Source organism: Notamacropus eugenii, chromosome 2, assembly GCF_028372415.1.
Source record: "Notamacropus eugenii isolate mMacEug1 chromosome 2, mMacEug1.pri_v2, whole genome shotgun sequence".
NCBI classification, from domain to species: Eukaryota; Metazoa; Chordata; class Mammalia; order Diprotodontia; family Macropodidae; genus Notamacropus; species Notamacropus eugenii.
Genome location: NC_092873.1, coordinates 30,025,132 through 30,042,388, shown reverse-complemented (window position 1 = coordinate 30,042,388; position 17,257 = coordinate 30,025,132). Strand labels below are relative to the sequence as shown.

The following is a 17,257-nucleotide window of genomic DNA, read 5'->3' as shown; positions in this document are numbered from 1 at the left end:
CTACGTCAGTTGCTGGAGAGAGATGTGCAGGCTGTAGAGTTTATCTTTGTTGACAGCGGGTTCAGGATTGAGCAGCCCCTCTCGAAGGGAGGCAGGGACAGGGAGGAGTCACAGGAGTCATTGTTCTCTCCCTTCAGTTCCTTACTCTGAAAAACAAAGGTGTTATTCATGTTAGTAGTGCCTAACTTTTAGAGACAGACAGACAGAGAGAGATGGAAAATAATGGCACACCTGTGGAAACCCAAGCTTTCTAAATGTGCATAATGTTTCCCAGTTACTGACAGGAGGGACTCCAAAATCAGCAAGTGAAATGCCCGTGTTTGATGCCCCCCAAGTCGTAGCTAAGAATTACATTGGATTTTCATGTTTGTAAAGCACTTGACGTGTGGGAACTCCTGGGAATTATATTGATTTGTCAAGCTCATGATCAACAATATAACCCCTCTTACATATGAAGTAGTAGAGTTTTCCATGAAGGACCTTTCGCATCATAAGCAACTCTTTTTTATCCAGTGGATCATCAGGTTTCACCTTTATGTTACTGGTACATTTATTTCAGAGGGATGAAGTACAGCACTTCTCATATTTATGAAAGTCCTCTAAAGATATAGCAGGAAGAGCCCATACAGAGTAAGCCTTGGGTGTGCTAAAGCCCAAAGCAAATGGAGACTGGGACCTTCGGCCTCTGACCAAAGATATTCAGGAGCAGCTTTCTGGGTTGGGTTACACTCACACCACTTCTCCTGAGCAGGATAAAGTCCAGAAGCTGCCACCTGTTGGGGCCCTAAAGATCTTTCCATCACAAAGCCTCTTCCTCTAGGGTGATTAACTAACTACAAACTGTCAGTTACAGAGGGAACATGATTCTGCTGGTCAAGGCTATGCAGCCTAACCACAAGGCCTGTTCTGGAGAGGGTCTTCTGTCCCATGATGGAGCTCAGGTCAGGGGGCATTACCTTGTTCATCTTGTCTTGCTGCAGCTCAGCCTGAGTTTCTGCCAACTCCAGCTTCAACTGGGACACTTCCTGTCGGTGTTTTCCCTCCTGCATCCTAGGGATGGACACAAGAATACCAAGCAAAAATATTATTTCTCTGCTGATCTACAACTTCTTTTGGCTATAAAAGTCTATATCCAGTCTAGAAACGACAGCACCTATCAGTATATTCTGCATCATTGTGTAAGTCATGTATAGAAGACATACAATAATGTCAGAGCACTGGGGATTTATGAGCACACAGATTCCAAGAAACAGGTAAGCACAGATGTCTGATGACTACATGTTTTTGATGAGCCTGCCTGATGATCTTCACTTGGTCCTGTCTGCTCTGCTCACAGACACCAGATCTGTTTTAAGGGTGATTTACTACGCCCTTTCTAGTTACCTTCAAGTATTGCCACCACGGCATTTTTATGCTGGCATGAACACTGTCTATCCCTTAAATCAGCTAAAATTTGCTTTTTGGAGTTGTCCCATAAAGGGAGCCAAACTGAAACTGAGCTTCTCCTCCTGATCATACCCATCCTCCCAGTGCTGGATAGAGATCAAGTCCAAGGGCAAGCATGGTCAAACCTGGAAAGTCTGCATTGGTAATGACCCAGACATGAAAAGACATTGTGCCTGTGTCTCTGGCATCTGGACCTCAGGAGATACAGAGATGTGTTAATAATAATACCATGAATGGCTACATTTGTTCAGTGCCTACCATGTACCAGGAACTGTGCAGGGCACTTTACAATGATCATCTCATATGATAACCACAACAATCCCATTGGAGTAAGTGCTATCAACATCCCCATCTTAAGAGTTGAGAAAGCCGAGGCAGACAGAGGTTTAAGGCTTAGTGCTCTAAGTTCCTAAAGACAGATTTGAACTCTGGTGTCAGACTCCAGATAATTCTCAGTGGGGCAATCCTCACAGCAGCCTGTGTGTGTCTGCTTGGAGCTTCATAGCCAGCTGCTCCTTGGCCTGCAGCTCCTTCTTAAATTCACTCACTCCCGAGGTGGTAGCTTTGAAATGATAGAGGTTGTATATGGCTTTGACATTGGGTGCTGTTGCCTGTGGCAGGGGAAGGTAAGAGTCAGGCTAAGAAGCCTATTAAATTTCATTTTTTGTGCAATGAACAGACAAATAAGTAGAGCTTTTTACTTCTGGTGTAGACTGAAGGACCTTTCAACAGTACTCCTTGAAAGGCTTAGAAAGGCTTTGGCACTACCATCTCTGTAATATGTATTTCTAGATCTGGCAATGGTCAAGCCTACATGGCCTCTGGTGAGGGCTGGTCTGAGATTCAGAGGCAGCAGAAGCAGTCACATTCACCCACATCCATCTGAGCACCCACATACCTGCTCCTTGAGGCTTTGAACATTGGCTTTCTCAGTCTTCAGTGTCCTCTGCAAGCCCTGAATAAACAGGCTGATTTTCAGGTCTTCCTCTTCTTTTTTTCGGCAAACCTGCAGTGGACCTAGACCACAGGAAGGAAGTGGTGCGGCACATTGTCCTGTCAAGTGTCTGGGAAATCACAATCAGTGTAAAAACAAGAACTCTGTTGGATGACAGCACTACCATGGCAGGAGACCTTAGGGTGGGGACTGTATGCTCTCCTAGGCACTGGCTACCTAGACCCTGGACATTTCAATGTGCCACTTAAAAGCAAGCCACAGCATTCTGAGTTTCTGTGCAGAGACTAAGATGCTTTCCCAGAGAAACTAGGTAAAAATGGATGACATAGCCTGGTGGATGGAGAGACTTTAGTACTACTTTTTAGCTTTCTCAAGCAGGAGTGGTCTGTAATGGATTCCCTGGCCAAGTCCCTGAGAAGTGCAGTATGGAAGATGGGTGTGAAGTCAAAATGGCTGAGGAGAAAGAAGGACCTGTGGAAGCTCCCCCAAATACCCCATAAAATACCTGTAAAAATGAGTAAACAAATTCTAAAGCTGAAGAAACTAAAAAACAACAGAGTTGCAGCCCAAGACAGTCTGGAAAGCCACCAGGAAAGGTCTATCATACCAGGTTCAGACTGGCACACAGCCCTGCATGGACAGCATGGCGAGGCAGGGACAGGATCCAGAATAGCCTTCAGGGAAACACCAGCAGCAGTATTTCCCAGATAGCTCAATCCACAAACACCAATGACAGTTTCAAAGGTCAGTGAGAGAGCTCCTTCACCAAGGAGAAAGGAATGTGGAGTGCTTTAAAAAGCAGAATTAGCCTAATGGAAAAGGAGGTTCAAAAGCTCACTGAAGAAAATAGTTGTATAATAATTAGAATGGAGCAAACATTAAAAGGAATGATTTTATGGGAAACCAAGAAAGTACAAAACAAAAGAAAAGAATGAAAAAATTGTAGATAACTGTGAAATATCTCACTGGAAAAACAACTGACCTGGACAATAGATCCAGGAGAGATAATTTAAAATTTGTGGGAATACCTGAAAGCTATGAACAAAAAAGGAGCCTAGACATCATCTTTCATGGAATTATCAAGGAAAACTACCCTGATATTCTGGAACCAAAGGGTGAAATAAAAATTGAAAGAAACCACCAAACACCTCCTGGAAGAGATCTGAAAAGAGAAACTCCTAGGAATACTGTAGCCAAATTTCAGAGTTCCCAAGTCAAGGAGAGACTATTGCAAGCAACTAGAAAGAAACAATTTGAATATTTTGGAAATACAATCAAGATAACAGAAGATATTACAGCTTCAACATTAAGGGACCAAAGGCCTTGGAATATGATATTTCAGAATTCAAGGGAACTAGGATTAAAACCAAAGATCACCTAATGAACAAAACTGAGGATAATACTTCAGTGGAAAAAAGTGGTTATTCAACGAAATAGAGGATTTTCAAGCATTTTTGATGAAAACATCAGAGATGAAGAGGAAATTTGACTTTCAAGCACAAGAATCAAGAGAAAGAAGCTAAGGTAAATAGGAAAGAGATATCACAAGGCAGTTTCTAAAATTCAGCTGTTTACATTTCTACATGCAAAAATAATATTTGTAACTCTTGAGACTTTTGCCAGTATTTGTGTAGTTGAACGGATTGTACCAGACATACACACGAAGACATACAGAGACAAACACACACGCACACACACTGAGACATATATACATATTTAGATAGATAGATATATGGAGTGAGAGATTACAGGATGACTTGCATAAGAAGGGATGATATCTAAAAAATAAAACAGCTGAGAGAGGAATATATTGGGAGGATAAAGAGAGAAATAAAATGGGGAAAATTATCTCATCAAAGATGCAAAAAAAGTTTTTTCAATGGATGAGAAAAGGGAGGAAGAGAGAGGGAAAAGGGAAGCTTACTCTCTTTACACTAAGCTTAAGGAAGGAATAATATGCTCACTCAATTTGGTATGAAAATCTATCTTCCACTACAGGAAAGTAGGCGAGAAGTGGGGTGTGGGGCGATGATAGAAAGGAGGGTAAATGAGAGGACGGGGGTATGTGGGGGGATGATAAAAAGTAGGGCAAATGGGAGGAGGGAATAATTAGAAGAAAACACTTTTGGATAAGGACAAGGTCAGAAGAGAGAATAGAATAAACGGGGGCAGGATAGATGGAAGGAAATACAGTTAGTCTTACACAGCACGACTATTGTGGAAGTCTTTTGCAAAGCTACACATATAGCCTATATTGAATTGTTTTCCTCCTCAGTGTGGATGGGTGGGGAGGGAGGAAGAGAAAGTAGTTGGGATTCAAAGTTTTAGGAACGAATGTTGAGAACTGGTTTTGCATATAACTGGGAAATAAGAAATACAGTTAATGGGAGATAGAAATCTATCTTGCCCTACCAGAAAAGACAGAAGATGAGGGTAAGGGAAGGGAGGGGGTATAATAGAAGTGAGGGCATATTGAGGGAAGGGGTAATCAGAATGCAAAGCATTATGGGGTGGGAGGAGCTGAGAGATGGGGAGAAAATTTCGAACTCAAAATATTGTGGAAATGAATGTTGACAACTAAAAATAAATAAATAAGCGGTTTTTTTTTTAAAAAGTGCGGTACTATTGTTCCCAGAAGAAACTTTCAAACCAAGGAGCTAAGGAATGACCCTCAGCAATGGTTGAGACAATAGCAACCTCTTCCGTTCTAAGTAACCCCCCCCCCCAAAAAAGAAATATAGAAACAAACCCATGAGTCAGTCCTTTTGTTGATGTACTCCTAGACAATAAAGCTGTACCTTAAGAAAACCTTTTTGAGTAAAATTACCAGGAAAAATGTTCACATTTTCACTGTGGAAATTCTGTTTGCACAAGGAGAGATGGGAAGAAAGAGTCATTTTACTTATGCCTCACTGTCAAAGTCTTCCCTTTCTAACTCTTCCTAAAGAAAGATGTGTATTGATTTGAAGATCCAGGAGAAGCAACCCACTAGCATAAGGCTTCACATACCTGCACGTTCAGCTGTGCTAAATCTGCTACCCTCTTGATTGATTCCATTACCAAGATATTGTGGTTTCCTGAAGGGCTGCATTGGCCTCTCCCAAAATGTTCACCTTATCTTGCCCTTGATGTAACTCCAGAGACAACTTCTGAAATACATTCTACAGGCGCTGTATTTGCTTTCTGAAGCCTCTTGGTTCTTGGAGCTGGGAAAAATCACAATTCAAAGGCTCACTGTGACCTGAGCTGGTTTGGGACTTTAGTGAGTAAAATATTTTCATGGACATTTATCACTCAGAATAGTGTTCAAGGAAATAGACCACACCAATAGAACACGTTACAGATGTACAGAAGTTGTATCAGTAGAGTTCTGCTCAACACAATACCAGACAATAGTCAGCAGTGCTAAAGCATGAGATGAGTGCACAAGGTCCCATGAAACCAGCTTCACAAAACCCAATTACTGACCAATATATTACTGCAGTCCCCACAGTCACCAGCCCATCTTTCCTGCCATTCCCCACACTCCATCCCTGAAGCATCCCTTAACTTCTCCCCCACGAAAAAACAGAGAGAAGCACCTCATCTTCCAGATTGATGAATTTCTCCTGGTACTTTTCCAGCCTGGCCTGCAGCTCCTCATGGTCAGTCTGCAGCTCGCTGAGGGTCTGCTCCCGGATATGCAGTTTCCTGGACCAGGATGAGCTGTTTCATGAGTTCCAGGGGCTTCTGCTACTGGGCATCCAACTACAGCTCTCGCTGAGGCATAGTCACCTTTCCCTGTGGGAAATCAACTCCATAAGCCACCTTCATCCAACACAAAAACTCTAGTGTTCACTTGCCCTTTTTTGGGCTGCCATTTGATTGATAATCATTTAATATCATGTGAACCTCAATAAGGGGCAGAGCCTGAACTAATCAACTAGGGGTAGCCACTTGGCCTCACAGATATCTCTTCTCTGCTCTCTGAGTAAACTCCCACAATGCCTCTTACTGTGTCAATAAGGCAAGATGAAGAAGACCAGGGCATTCTTCTATTAATGACTACCAAGGACAAGGCTCCTCACCAAAAGGCACTATCTTAAATACATATTCCTTGGACATATGTTATGTCATGTTCATGGTAAAGAAAACATGGATATCCTAGGTCATATTCCAATTAATTGCTTGTCAACTCTCTTGTCTTACTGTATTTACCACCCACTCAATTAAGAAAATTCTTTTGCATATTATGGTTTAACATTTATGGAAATCACAAATTGGAGTCCTGCATCAGGATTATTTTAGCATGTGTTAAAGCCTTCTCATTCTTTAGAGCATAAAATCAGAATTCACATTCCTGGTCCTCATACATGCATGTTCGCTAGCTTTGGCCAGCCTGAAGGGAAGGAACAATGGAAATTAAATGCTACCAAGGCACTTTGCCTCTTTTAACCTAATTTTCAGGAAAACCAAGTTTAATACACAAACCAAAAACAGAGAAATGCTTGAGTGCTTACTATCATGTCATATGAGTACACATCTCATACAAAATTGTTTGGTTATCTCACACTAGATCTGTGGTCTTGTTAGTGTAGAGAATTGCATGTATGTGAGCTAGGTCCAGCTCACTGGGAATGTGTATTACAGAATTTTCTGGGGAATATAGCAATGAAGTGACTTCCTCAAGGGCACACAACCAGGAAGTGTCTGAGGTAGGATGTGAACTTAGGTATTCCTGGGGCAGCTTGGTTGCAATGTATAGAGTCCTGGACTTGGCGTAATAAATGTTCTGTCCACACACAGGCCTACCAGAAGCTGACACCCACATGTAAAGGGATTTCTTCTCTTTCTCCTGACACCATGAGGACACAGGTGGACCCAAAGGATTGTGCGCATGCCACCTGCACTACGTGAACAAGCCAGCTTCCAGTCATACTTCTTTGGTGCTGATCTGTAGGGCAGCTGCTTTCCACTTTTCTACACTATTGCCCTATATGTTTTCAGGCTATGGAGTCTGTTGTGCTCTCTGCACTGCAGCCATCTATCAACATTGGCAGAATACTGCTATTGACAAAGGGCTCTTTGGTTCAGGGAGAAAAGGTCCCACAAATCAACCAATGACGTCTAAAGGAATTAAAATTAAGTAGTTAGGTAAAGGAATGCACTGGGAGAAAGGGAAAGGGAAAGGCACAATGAAGTAAATTGCCTCACAACAGAGATTCAAGAACGAGGTTTTACAGTCAAAAGGAAGATTGGGGAGGTGGCAAAACCTTTATTTTAAACCTTCACCTTGAACCTTATTCTCCTCTGAACTGGCTCAGGCAAGGAATAGCATAACAAGGAATAACTCAGTTAGGTATAGAAATCCATTTCACACTATTGGAAAATAGGAGGGGAAAGGGATAGGAGAAGAAGGAGAGAGAGAGGTGGAGGCAGGAATCAGAAGCATATCGTGTTCAAGGAGGGATAAATGCGATACAGGCTCCTGGAACCTTGGTTATAAAAAGGTGAAGAGATCTTTTGGTGTTACAGAAAACACTGGACTAGGTGGTGATGGGGAGATGGACACAGTCTATCTATAAAGCCTGAGTGCTGGGGAAGAGAAAGTTCATAATTTGTTATATTTGGAAAGTTCTCAGGGAAACCCTTATCTGGTGGAGAGATTTTGAAAATCATACAAGATTTGGTACTTTGACATTTGGCACTGCAGTGCCACAAAAGAGGAAACTGATTTTTAAGAAAAAAAATTTTTGATGGAAGAACAAGAAAAGCATCCTTCAGAAATGTTCATTTAGCTGTATTGGGGTCACCAAACAGGAGAAATAGCGTACACTTCTTTAAGAAAAATGAGGGTATAAATGGTGAATGAAAATTACAATTGTGTCAAGATGACGTTTGTAGCAGAATTGACCGAAGATAGAGGATTTCTACATAAAGACAGCCAAGAAGTTCCTCAGTTGAAGATGACTTGGATGAACATGCAGATCTGATGATGTCTCCCCCACCCCCTAGACTGCTGTATGAGATGAGACTTCTAAATGTGCAATTTATTGTTTATCTTTTTCTGTTGGGTCTCTGTATCTGTCCTTACCAAAGCGACTGCTCCCTTTGATTTGTGTATGGGTTGATCAACCTCTTCCCTTTCCTCATTTGTATATTTGTTCAAAATAATCTATACTTACTTAAAGGGGAGATGGATGAAAGGAAGAATGTGTATAGTAGAGTGAGGGAGCATTCATCAGAATGGAGATAGATGTGGAAACAAGATTTGAATAAATAAAAGAGGATGGATTGGGAGGAATGAGTACAATTTTTCTTTCCACAGACCTTATGTACTATACGGAATGAAACCAAAGTGATCCAGGCCAGAGAGTGTTTTGACTTGCAAAGAAATGCAGGAAAATAAAGTGATTGTAGAAGATACTATCAACAACAATTAGTACTAGATTATTTTCTAGCAGAGGAAGAGGGAAATTTGAGATATATCACGATGATATTTGTTTCCCTAAGTTCAGAAGAGCCACCAGTAGAATGGGAGACATAAGGAAGGAGTTATGTTTCATAGAGAAGATTACAGGCAAAGCATGGGTCCAACTGGTTTGGAACTTGTTTTGACGTTGGAAGGCAGCTAAGTAGAATAAACATGAAGTATAGCTTGGAATTCTCATGAGTATGAAGCTTACAAATATTGACTTCTCCTCCTCTAGGAAAGGTAAATGTCCATTTTCATGGTCATACATAACTTGTGGCAGAAGGGGGAACATGGTACTGGAAATTGTACATCCTGCACTCCCCAGTCAATGGGGAGATAGGGGAGGATCTTTATAGTCAGGTAAAGGTTTTTAAGGCTTACTTTTGTTTCTGGAGGGTGCTATCTTCACCCCTCCAGAGTGGGAATAAGTTATTTCTCATGTTCCTGCCTCAGAAACAGGTGTTTGGCTGAAGTCAGAAGTCTTTCATTATCCCTGGGCCCAAATTTCAGCTACCCTTACCTAGCCTCTCCCTCCATTGTCTTATTTCCAGGGAACCTTCAGCTACTTCCCATTCTTCATGCTATCAACATGCTTTTCTCTTGGTTTCTGCTGTCTTGACGCTACTCACCGAAATTACTGGTCACTCCCTTCAAGACCTCCCCTAAACCCCTCCTCCACTCACCTGAAACTACTTGACCATGCCTAGATCCCTATCACAGTCTTTCTGAACATAAGATCCAACTTGTGTCCATGATAGTGAAGGAATATTTCATATCCCTTGAATAAAGTAAGTTCACTCTGTCCTTTTGGTGACCTCTCAAGGAATATAACATAGGTGAGTCAGCCATGTATTAATGTTTTGGGAACTAGCCACTCCTGGAACACATAGATAATACTTGGAAGATTTGGCTAATCTTCCCAGTATATGACTAATTAACTTATATCTTGTGACCCCTGTATGATATCTCCCTGATGGACAAACATCTGTATTCCCATGGCCATGTTCCCGACCAGCTTGGAACAGTGTGCGGGGCCGTTGGCAAAAAGCCGTCTTTGTCTAGGTCCCTATAAAATCTCCTTGCTTAGTGTAAGTTCTTGGAATCTCACCCACGGAGAGGACGCTCTGCCTGGGACTACTTGCTCCCAATTCAGACCCTGAAAGCTGTATCCCGGGACTCCCCAGGTGAGAAAATTCAGGTGTCGGTACTTTCCTGAATTGGTGATGTTTTTCTATTTCCTCTTATATCTATGTTAATATTGCTATAATTATATTGGTATTAGGCTATATTAATTATTTCTGCTATAGCTCTAAACTGTTCATGCATTTGCCTTTTCTGTAAATCAATAAATTATCCAGCTTCTTCTTCTCAAATGGGTCTTATTGTAGGTGCGAATCTGAACCATAAATTTCCTTAATCACACAGATAGTGCCCGAATTGCATCTGGGCCTTATCCGCAGGGCTCAGGTTCTAACTGCCCCACGTGTAAGTCACAAAGACACAGATTCCCAAGAAGTCTACTGCAAATGGGAGACCTATAATCATCTTTGTCTTTGACTGACAAAGAAGGTTTGGTTCAATTTCTCCGGGAAGGACAGGGGTTGCTCTTTCAAGTTCCAAGCACCCCCAAACCTCAACACAATGACTTGCCCAAGGTCATATAGCAAGGAAGAGCCCAGTGCAGGATTTCAACCTGGCTATTGTTGCTTTTACAATGAAAAGTTTCTAACAGCATTTACATCCTGCCTTAAGATTTCCACAGCACTTTCTGGAGCTCACCTCCTGCTTTCCTCCCCATATTCCTGGCACTTAGATGCTGTGAAAGTTTTTGAACATATTTTTCACTGACGTATTAGGAAATGGTGGCTCAGAGAGCTCAGGGGGTCCTGCCAGGCTGAAAGGGGGCGACAGACCCTCCCACATGGGAGGCTGCCTCGCTGCTTCTGGGCCATCTGAAGAGTAGCTGGCAGCCCTGGGCTGAAGTGGATCTCAGGGATGAAGGCAAGGGCCTCTGACGTGACCCCTGAGGCAAGGAGACAAGAAAAGCAGGAGTATTCTTGTGATTCTGAGCACTCAGCTGTAGGCACGCTATTGTACTAAGGATGCTAGGCTGGGGCAGAAGGAAGGCAGATCACTGGGGCCTCCATGGTCTCACCTTATCTGTGTCCCCTGAGTGCCAAGGATGGAGGGCACTGGGCTAGGCGAGGTAGCTACTGTGTCCACCAATGCCATGGCACAATGCCCTAGTCCACTGTTCCCGGAAGTGAACGAGACAGCAGACCAGCAGAACGACAGACAAAGCACCCAGCAGCTCCCAGACCAGTGCTGGCCACTTTCCTGACCCCTTGTCCCACAAATTAGCCCCCCCCCCACCTCGCCTCCCACCGTAACGCCCCCAAATTTCCCTTCTCCCACCACATCGTCACCCGGAAGCACACTGCCTCCCACTGAAGCTTACACTTCCACTCAGTCTCCGGCCCCCTTGGCAGCTTCAGGGTCACCAGCGTCCTTCAAGAGCCTCCATTCTGCCTCGTCGATGGATCGTGAAGACAAGTGAGGGCTCCCAGTGAGGAACAGGTAAGCAGCGAACGTTCCAAGTTCCCCAAGACACAGGCTCAACCTAGGCACTGGAATGCCAGTGCCTACAAGCCCTCAAGCCCCATCCCCTCAGTCCTGGTGAGATGGGACACAATTACTGACCTAATCAATCCTACCCCATGAATGGGTTACAGACAGTTCTGCCCAACCCAGTTCAATGGATTCCACTGAACCCACCCCAGTGTTCCCAGTCCACCATAACTACTAACCCCAGGGGCCTGGTCACACAGGAGCCTCCTTTCCCACCCCAGGGATCCCTCAGTCAACTGAGCCCCCAGTTGAATTCTCTAGGACCATCTAAGACAGGTCAGATCTGATCAGATTTTCCCATGTCCTAACCCTCCTAAGGCATGATGATGATCTCTATACACCCCACTTGAGTCCAACTTATTGAACCCATCAGGGGAACCAAGGGGTTCTGCAACAGCAGTATCCTCATCAGGAACACCACTATCATTAGACAAAGGTGCTGGAGGAGGAGAAGCTCACCTTTGGAAATGGGGACTCAGAGATGGTTCGCCGGCCAGATCTCTCAACCAGGGCTCTTCTTCTCTTTTCATTCCTTATGTATCCTGTACATAGCTTGCTTTGTATAGAGTTATTTGCATGGAGTCTCCTGTGTTAGAATGTGAGCTCCTTTCAGAGCTGGCAATGTCTTTGGCCTCTTTCTGTATTCCCAGTGCCTCACCCATTGCATGCTGGGCATCCTGATGCATATTTGGTCACTGGACCCAGAAAGTTCAGCAGGAGAAAGTGAGGTTGGTGAGGCTGTACAGCCTTCCCTCACTCAAAACAAAGTCAGCTGCAAGTCATGTCATCATTTCTCTGACGACATGGTCTTCTAAAACTAAGGACAAACACAGACCTGTGAGTAGATCTAGATGTCTTAATGGGGGTTCAACTAGCTGGGTACCTCAGCTCATCTTCTAGCTTTTGTTGACTCCTTCCGTCTCCTCTCCAAAGGAAGGTAAATTTGGATGGCCAGTGGGTCACTAGTTAACGTGATGTTAACAGAGCATATTTCTTTCTCTCTTCTTTCTTTCTTATTCTTTCTTTTTTCTTTTTCTTCCTTCTTTCTTTCCTTTCTTTCTTCATTTCTCTTTCTTTTTTCTTTCTTTCTGTCTGTCTTACTTTCTTTTTTTCTCTCCCTTCCTTCCTCCCTTCCTTCCTTCCTTCCTTCCTTCCTTCCTTCCTTCCTTCCTTCCTTCCTTCCTTCTCTCTGTCTCTGTCTGTCTGTCTCTGTCTCTCTCTCTCTCCAAACTTTAAACCAAGTGCCCTCATACATGGCACACCAATAAGTCCCTGCCCAAACTCCACTTAATATTTTTCTGAACTTTTCTGACAGAAGAGTGATTATCAGTAGTCACTTTTGCTGATTCCTTCCAGTGAGATTTACTCATTTTTTTTTCTTTTGCTCATTAAAGGGGCCATTCCTAGATTATTTCTTAAGGGGACCTATTCATTAAATGTGCATAAGCACTGTCTGAGAGAGTCCCTGAATAGGACTTAGCAGAAAAGACCAAAATCTCCCATTGCATCCTGGCCAATCTCCAGTCATCATCATTAATGTCTGGCCACAGGATCCAGAAGACTTAGGAGGAAAAGGTGAGGCTGGTGACTTTGCACAGCCCTCCCTCATTCAAAACAGTGTCTAGTGCAAGTCATGTTATCATTTCTCTGTTGTCCTTCAGAGGCCTTGGAGTCCAAGTCTTTCAAAAACAAAGGACGACCACAACAGGTAGAGTTTCAATAAAAGCCCTGGTTGTGTGGAAGAAGGTGCAGTAGGACTGCCAAAGAGAGTGAGGGGAATTCTGTTTTAAAGGGCTTGATCCATGACTGGGCAAGTTGGGAGAGTACCAACCCTTGGTAGCATCTTTCGAGTTAGGTAGATTAATGTTTGATAGAATTCACTTGTGAATCCAGGTGATTCTGGGAGTTTCTCTTAGGGACCTCATTAAAAGCTTTTTCAATTTCTTTATTAAGATGGGACTAACTATTTTATTTTCTCTCCTGTTGGTCCGGACAAATTACATTTTCGTAAATATTCACGTCTTTCTCTAAAATTATTTCATATATTGATATATAACATCTCCTTTAAATTGTTTTAACTTTACATTAATTAGTGATAAAGTGATGTTTGCATTTTGTTTTTTAGGTAATATTTATCTTGAAATATATCCATCTCCCTCCTAGAGACTTCCTTTAATATAAAAGATTCAAAAACGTATAGCACAACTAGCCGATACATCAAAAAGTTTTTACATTAAATGCATTATTTCATACTAAATTTAATACTAATATTTCATACTAATAATTATTTCATACACTTCAACATTCCAATGAAGGGAGGGAAATAAATTTCAATATCTATTCTAAATGAACAAGAAGGTCATTAGTATTTCACAGCATTCAGCTCAATTTGTATAGTAGTTCTTGCCATTCACATTGTTAAATGATTGTGCACATGGTTTAAATGGTTCTTCATATGTCAGTTTCTGTAGGAACCTATGTCTTCTCATATAAAGAAGGATGATCAAGGAGCATATGGACGCTGAGTTGGGGCATTTAGCTACATTCCTAGCCTAATTCCTCAGGCTTCCCAAAGAGGTTGAAGGCAAAGTCCTGGGTAGCTGAGTACTTCAGTTAGGCTGAGCAGAGAAGAAGTGGAGATTGTGTCAGGGCAGTGGCTTACTCACGTGCTTAGAAAGTGCATGTCCTCCCTGTGAGTGCTTGCAGAATGTTTGTGTCTTCTAGGAAGGGGCTGGACACTGTCTGACGTTCTGTTGGCCCTTCTGTAGACACCAAGAAAGGGCTTGTGTCCCCTCCACCATCTGTTGGCATGGTGCTGGGAGCAGTGAAAGACAAGGCAGCTGAATTTGCCTCTGCTCCTGCCCGAGTATCCCATAATAGTATGGCCTTCCAAGGCTCACTAGATCCTTGGCTGACTGTGGGCTCTGCTGGATTCAAGGAACGTGGGAGGTTTACAGGACAAACAAGAGGATTTCTCAGGTGAAGCTGATATTTCTATGACAAAATCTACTGATCCTCTGGGTGTCTCAGATCTGAGCCCATTTGTGATCATGGCCGCAATGAGAAGTGTACCCCAAATGGGAGCTGAGCCTGGAGGGATTTCTATGCTAACTGTCTTTCTTACAGTCTCAGAAACAGAATCTCTCACTATGGAGCTAGGCATGAGGATGCTGGTAGACTGTTTTCATTTGCTTGTCACATTAGACTCACTAATCCATGAACTGTGCTCCTGGAGAATACTACAAGCAGAGGAGTTGGTTAGTATGTGGACAGGTTTGGTGTTATTCTCATAGGGATATACATTTCCTCTCAGTGGGATTCTTTCATTCCTTGGGATAACACCCAATCACCTGAACCTCGCTTTCCTCTCCAATGCACATCACAGGCACTTCTTCCTGTAGAGTACTCTCATCAGCTCTGCTCTGGCCCTGAAGCTAAGCTCTGGCCATTTCTCCTCGAACGTCATTACTGTCCTGATGCCCACACTAAAGACTAGTCTTGCAGGATTCAAGCTTAGTCCCTAGAACGTCTGCCCTGGACTTCCGCGATCCCCATTGGTGTGTCACCCTACTCATCTATTTTTTTTTTTTTTTTATCAAATTCAAGGTCATGCTTCATTTCACTCTCTCTTGTACACGGGTACACTTTCATCCCCCGGATCCTCTCCAGATCTGAAAATGTTACCCAATCCTGTCTCTCATTCTTCTCTAATGTCATGTGTCCATGTACTCCACTTGTTCCCCAGGTAACACTCCTTCATGATGTATAACTCAGTTGCATCTCACTGGCTACCACTCCTTTCTATGCCTTGTCTCCCCCATTAGATGCAAATTCCTTGAAGGCTTACTGCCAGAGGAGCTCAATTTCACAGTTTCCCTATCTTTGCTGATATAAGCTGTGACCTTTGACAATGCAGAGATAAGGTTCCCAATAAGGCCAGTGTCCACTGCAAGGGCAGTGTGACCATCTAGGGCAGAAATGCATTTGACTTTCAAGCTCCTGGGTAGTTTTCTGTGGTGCTGGAACAGTGACTTCAGCAAGCATTTTGAAAAGAAAAGTAGCAGCACTGGTGCCTCTTTCAAGCAAGTGCTCACTTGGCCCAGTGGATAATGCTTAGTCAGCGTGTGTCCACAGGACTAGTGCCATGTGTTATGGGGTTTTCTGAAGGGCAATCCAAGGTGAGATAGGTCCTGCTGGGTTCTGTCCATGAGATGGCACCATTGGAATCCTGGCCTTCCTCCAGCCCTGAGATCAGAGTGGAATCTGATAGAGTAACTGTGTTAGTGACCTCGATTGCAGTACAAGACAATGGACATTATGTGTGAATCTCCTAAGGGGCTTTGGTGATGATAAATGAACTTTGAATTTCAGAGAGGATGGTCTGGGACACAGCAGACACACTTGAACCTCATCTCATATGGACAGGAGACCCTGCAGTCCCCCCTCCTACCCATTGCCAAGTAGAGGAAGGGCTTATATCCCTGGCAGTCAGAATGACCTCAGGACTTATTGGAGTCTCTTGGGCAATTGTTGGAGGAGGTATGGCTGAGCTCAATTCAGCTGCTGTGTTGAGCCCTGGAGGAGTTGACGTGATACTTATTATCATCCTGCATGGAATCATGCTCTCTGTAGTCAGCGGAACCTCTGAGCTCCCTTCTGCCTGCACGTGGAACAATATGAGCACCAGTCCCAACAAAATTGAGCCAGTCGTGTTCACCAATGAACCTCCAGGATTAGTGTTTGAGAAGAGTTGATCTTCAGTAGAAGTGGTGGTCGATGGTTCATTTGTGCTTTTCTCTGACACTCTACTTGGGAGATCAGTGCTGAGAGTGGCCACAGTCTGAGAGGGTCAATATCTGGGATTTTGGTGATAAAGGTGAGACTTATGGTATCAGGTCTTGGGGCAGGTGAGCTAATGTTCACTGTAAAGGGAATCGTTTCAGTTGAATTTAGGGAAGTTGAAGAAGAGAGTGTCCATGGCCATGCAGGGGTGGCATCTGTCTCAGTGATGGTGAGATCACTGGCGTCACCTTTAGTAGGTGAGGGAGAAATTGTGCTTTGTCCAGGAAAAACCATGCAACTGCTGCTGGTGGTAAGAAGCAGGGTTGAGTTCACTTGAGCTCCTGTGCTGTCACTCTGGAGCCACAGAGATATCTCCAGTCATCTTGACTGTGACAGTATGGACTTTGCTCCATTGTGGCCAAAGGGAGAACTCAGGTCCTCTCTGAGTGTCCAATTGGGACTGCAGATGGTTAGCCGCAATCACCGGTGGAAGGGAGCAAAGAGTGGTACCTAACCTCCTTGGTTCTTCTCCCAAAAGGGAAGCTGAGGACATAGGAGATCCAGGTAAAGGAGTGATCAGTGAAGCACCTTTGTTACTTTCTCCCACTGTACCCAGAAGCCCTTGGTTCTAGTGGTCTCAAAATAAAGAAAGCCCACATCTGTGACCTTGCTGCTGAGGATGACACTTGGGCTTTCAGTTCCAGGAATATTCAAGCTTATGGCCTTGGACTTGTAAGTATCCCTCAGAGAAAATGACTGGAGACAAAGGGGCAAAATAGACATAATATCTAACAATCCTGGTCAGATCTGTAGCTTCAGCAGAGGTCAAGGACTAGAGGACCTTTGTTTTCATTCCAGGCAGAGCCCCATCAATGCGGGTGATGGAGTCAGCAGGTGCTGGTGAAGTCAAAACCAAGGATGATTCTGTTTCTCCTTGAAGCCTGACCCTGGAAGTAGTTGGAGTGTGTGATGGAGTTATGTAGGCAGCTGAC

The 17,257-nt window shown here is 43.6% G+C and overlaps 1 protein-coding gene across 10 annotated transcripts in view; it reads right to left on the bottom strand.

Annotated features, from left to right (window-relative positions):
• LOC140524834 (golgin subfamily A member 3-like) overlaps positions 1-17,257 on the bottom strand; it is a 71,223-nt gene that overhangs the window by 35,798 nt on the left and 18,168 nt on the right. Inside the window, exons 1-6 of one of the 10 annotated variants that reach the window (XM_072639663.1) lie at positions 11,314-11,607; positions 10,635-10,878; positions 5,983-6,181; positions 5,411-5,607; positions 2,345-2,463; positions 957-1,050 (exon numbers count right to left, since the gene is read on the bottom strand). In XM_072639663.1, coding sequence (XP_072495764.1) covers positions 957-1,050; positions 2,345-2,367 — 117 coding nt within the window. In that variant the 5' untranslated portion in view covers positions 2,368-2,463; positions 5,411-5,607; positions 5,983-6,181; positions 10,635-10,878; positions 11,314-11,607. Of the gene's footprint in view, positions 1-4; positions 147-956; positions 1,051-2,344; positions 2,464-5,410; positions 5,608-5,982; positions 6,182-10,634; positions 10,879-11,313; positions 11,608-17,257 lie in introns of those variants that run through there. The other 9 variants (XM_072639662.1, XM_072639660.1, XM_072639661.1 and 6 more) reach the window with 9 other exon arrangements.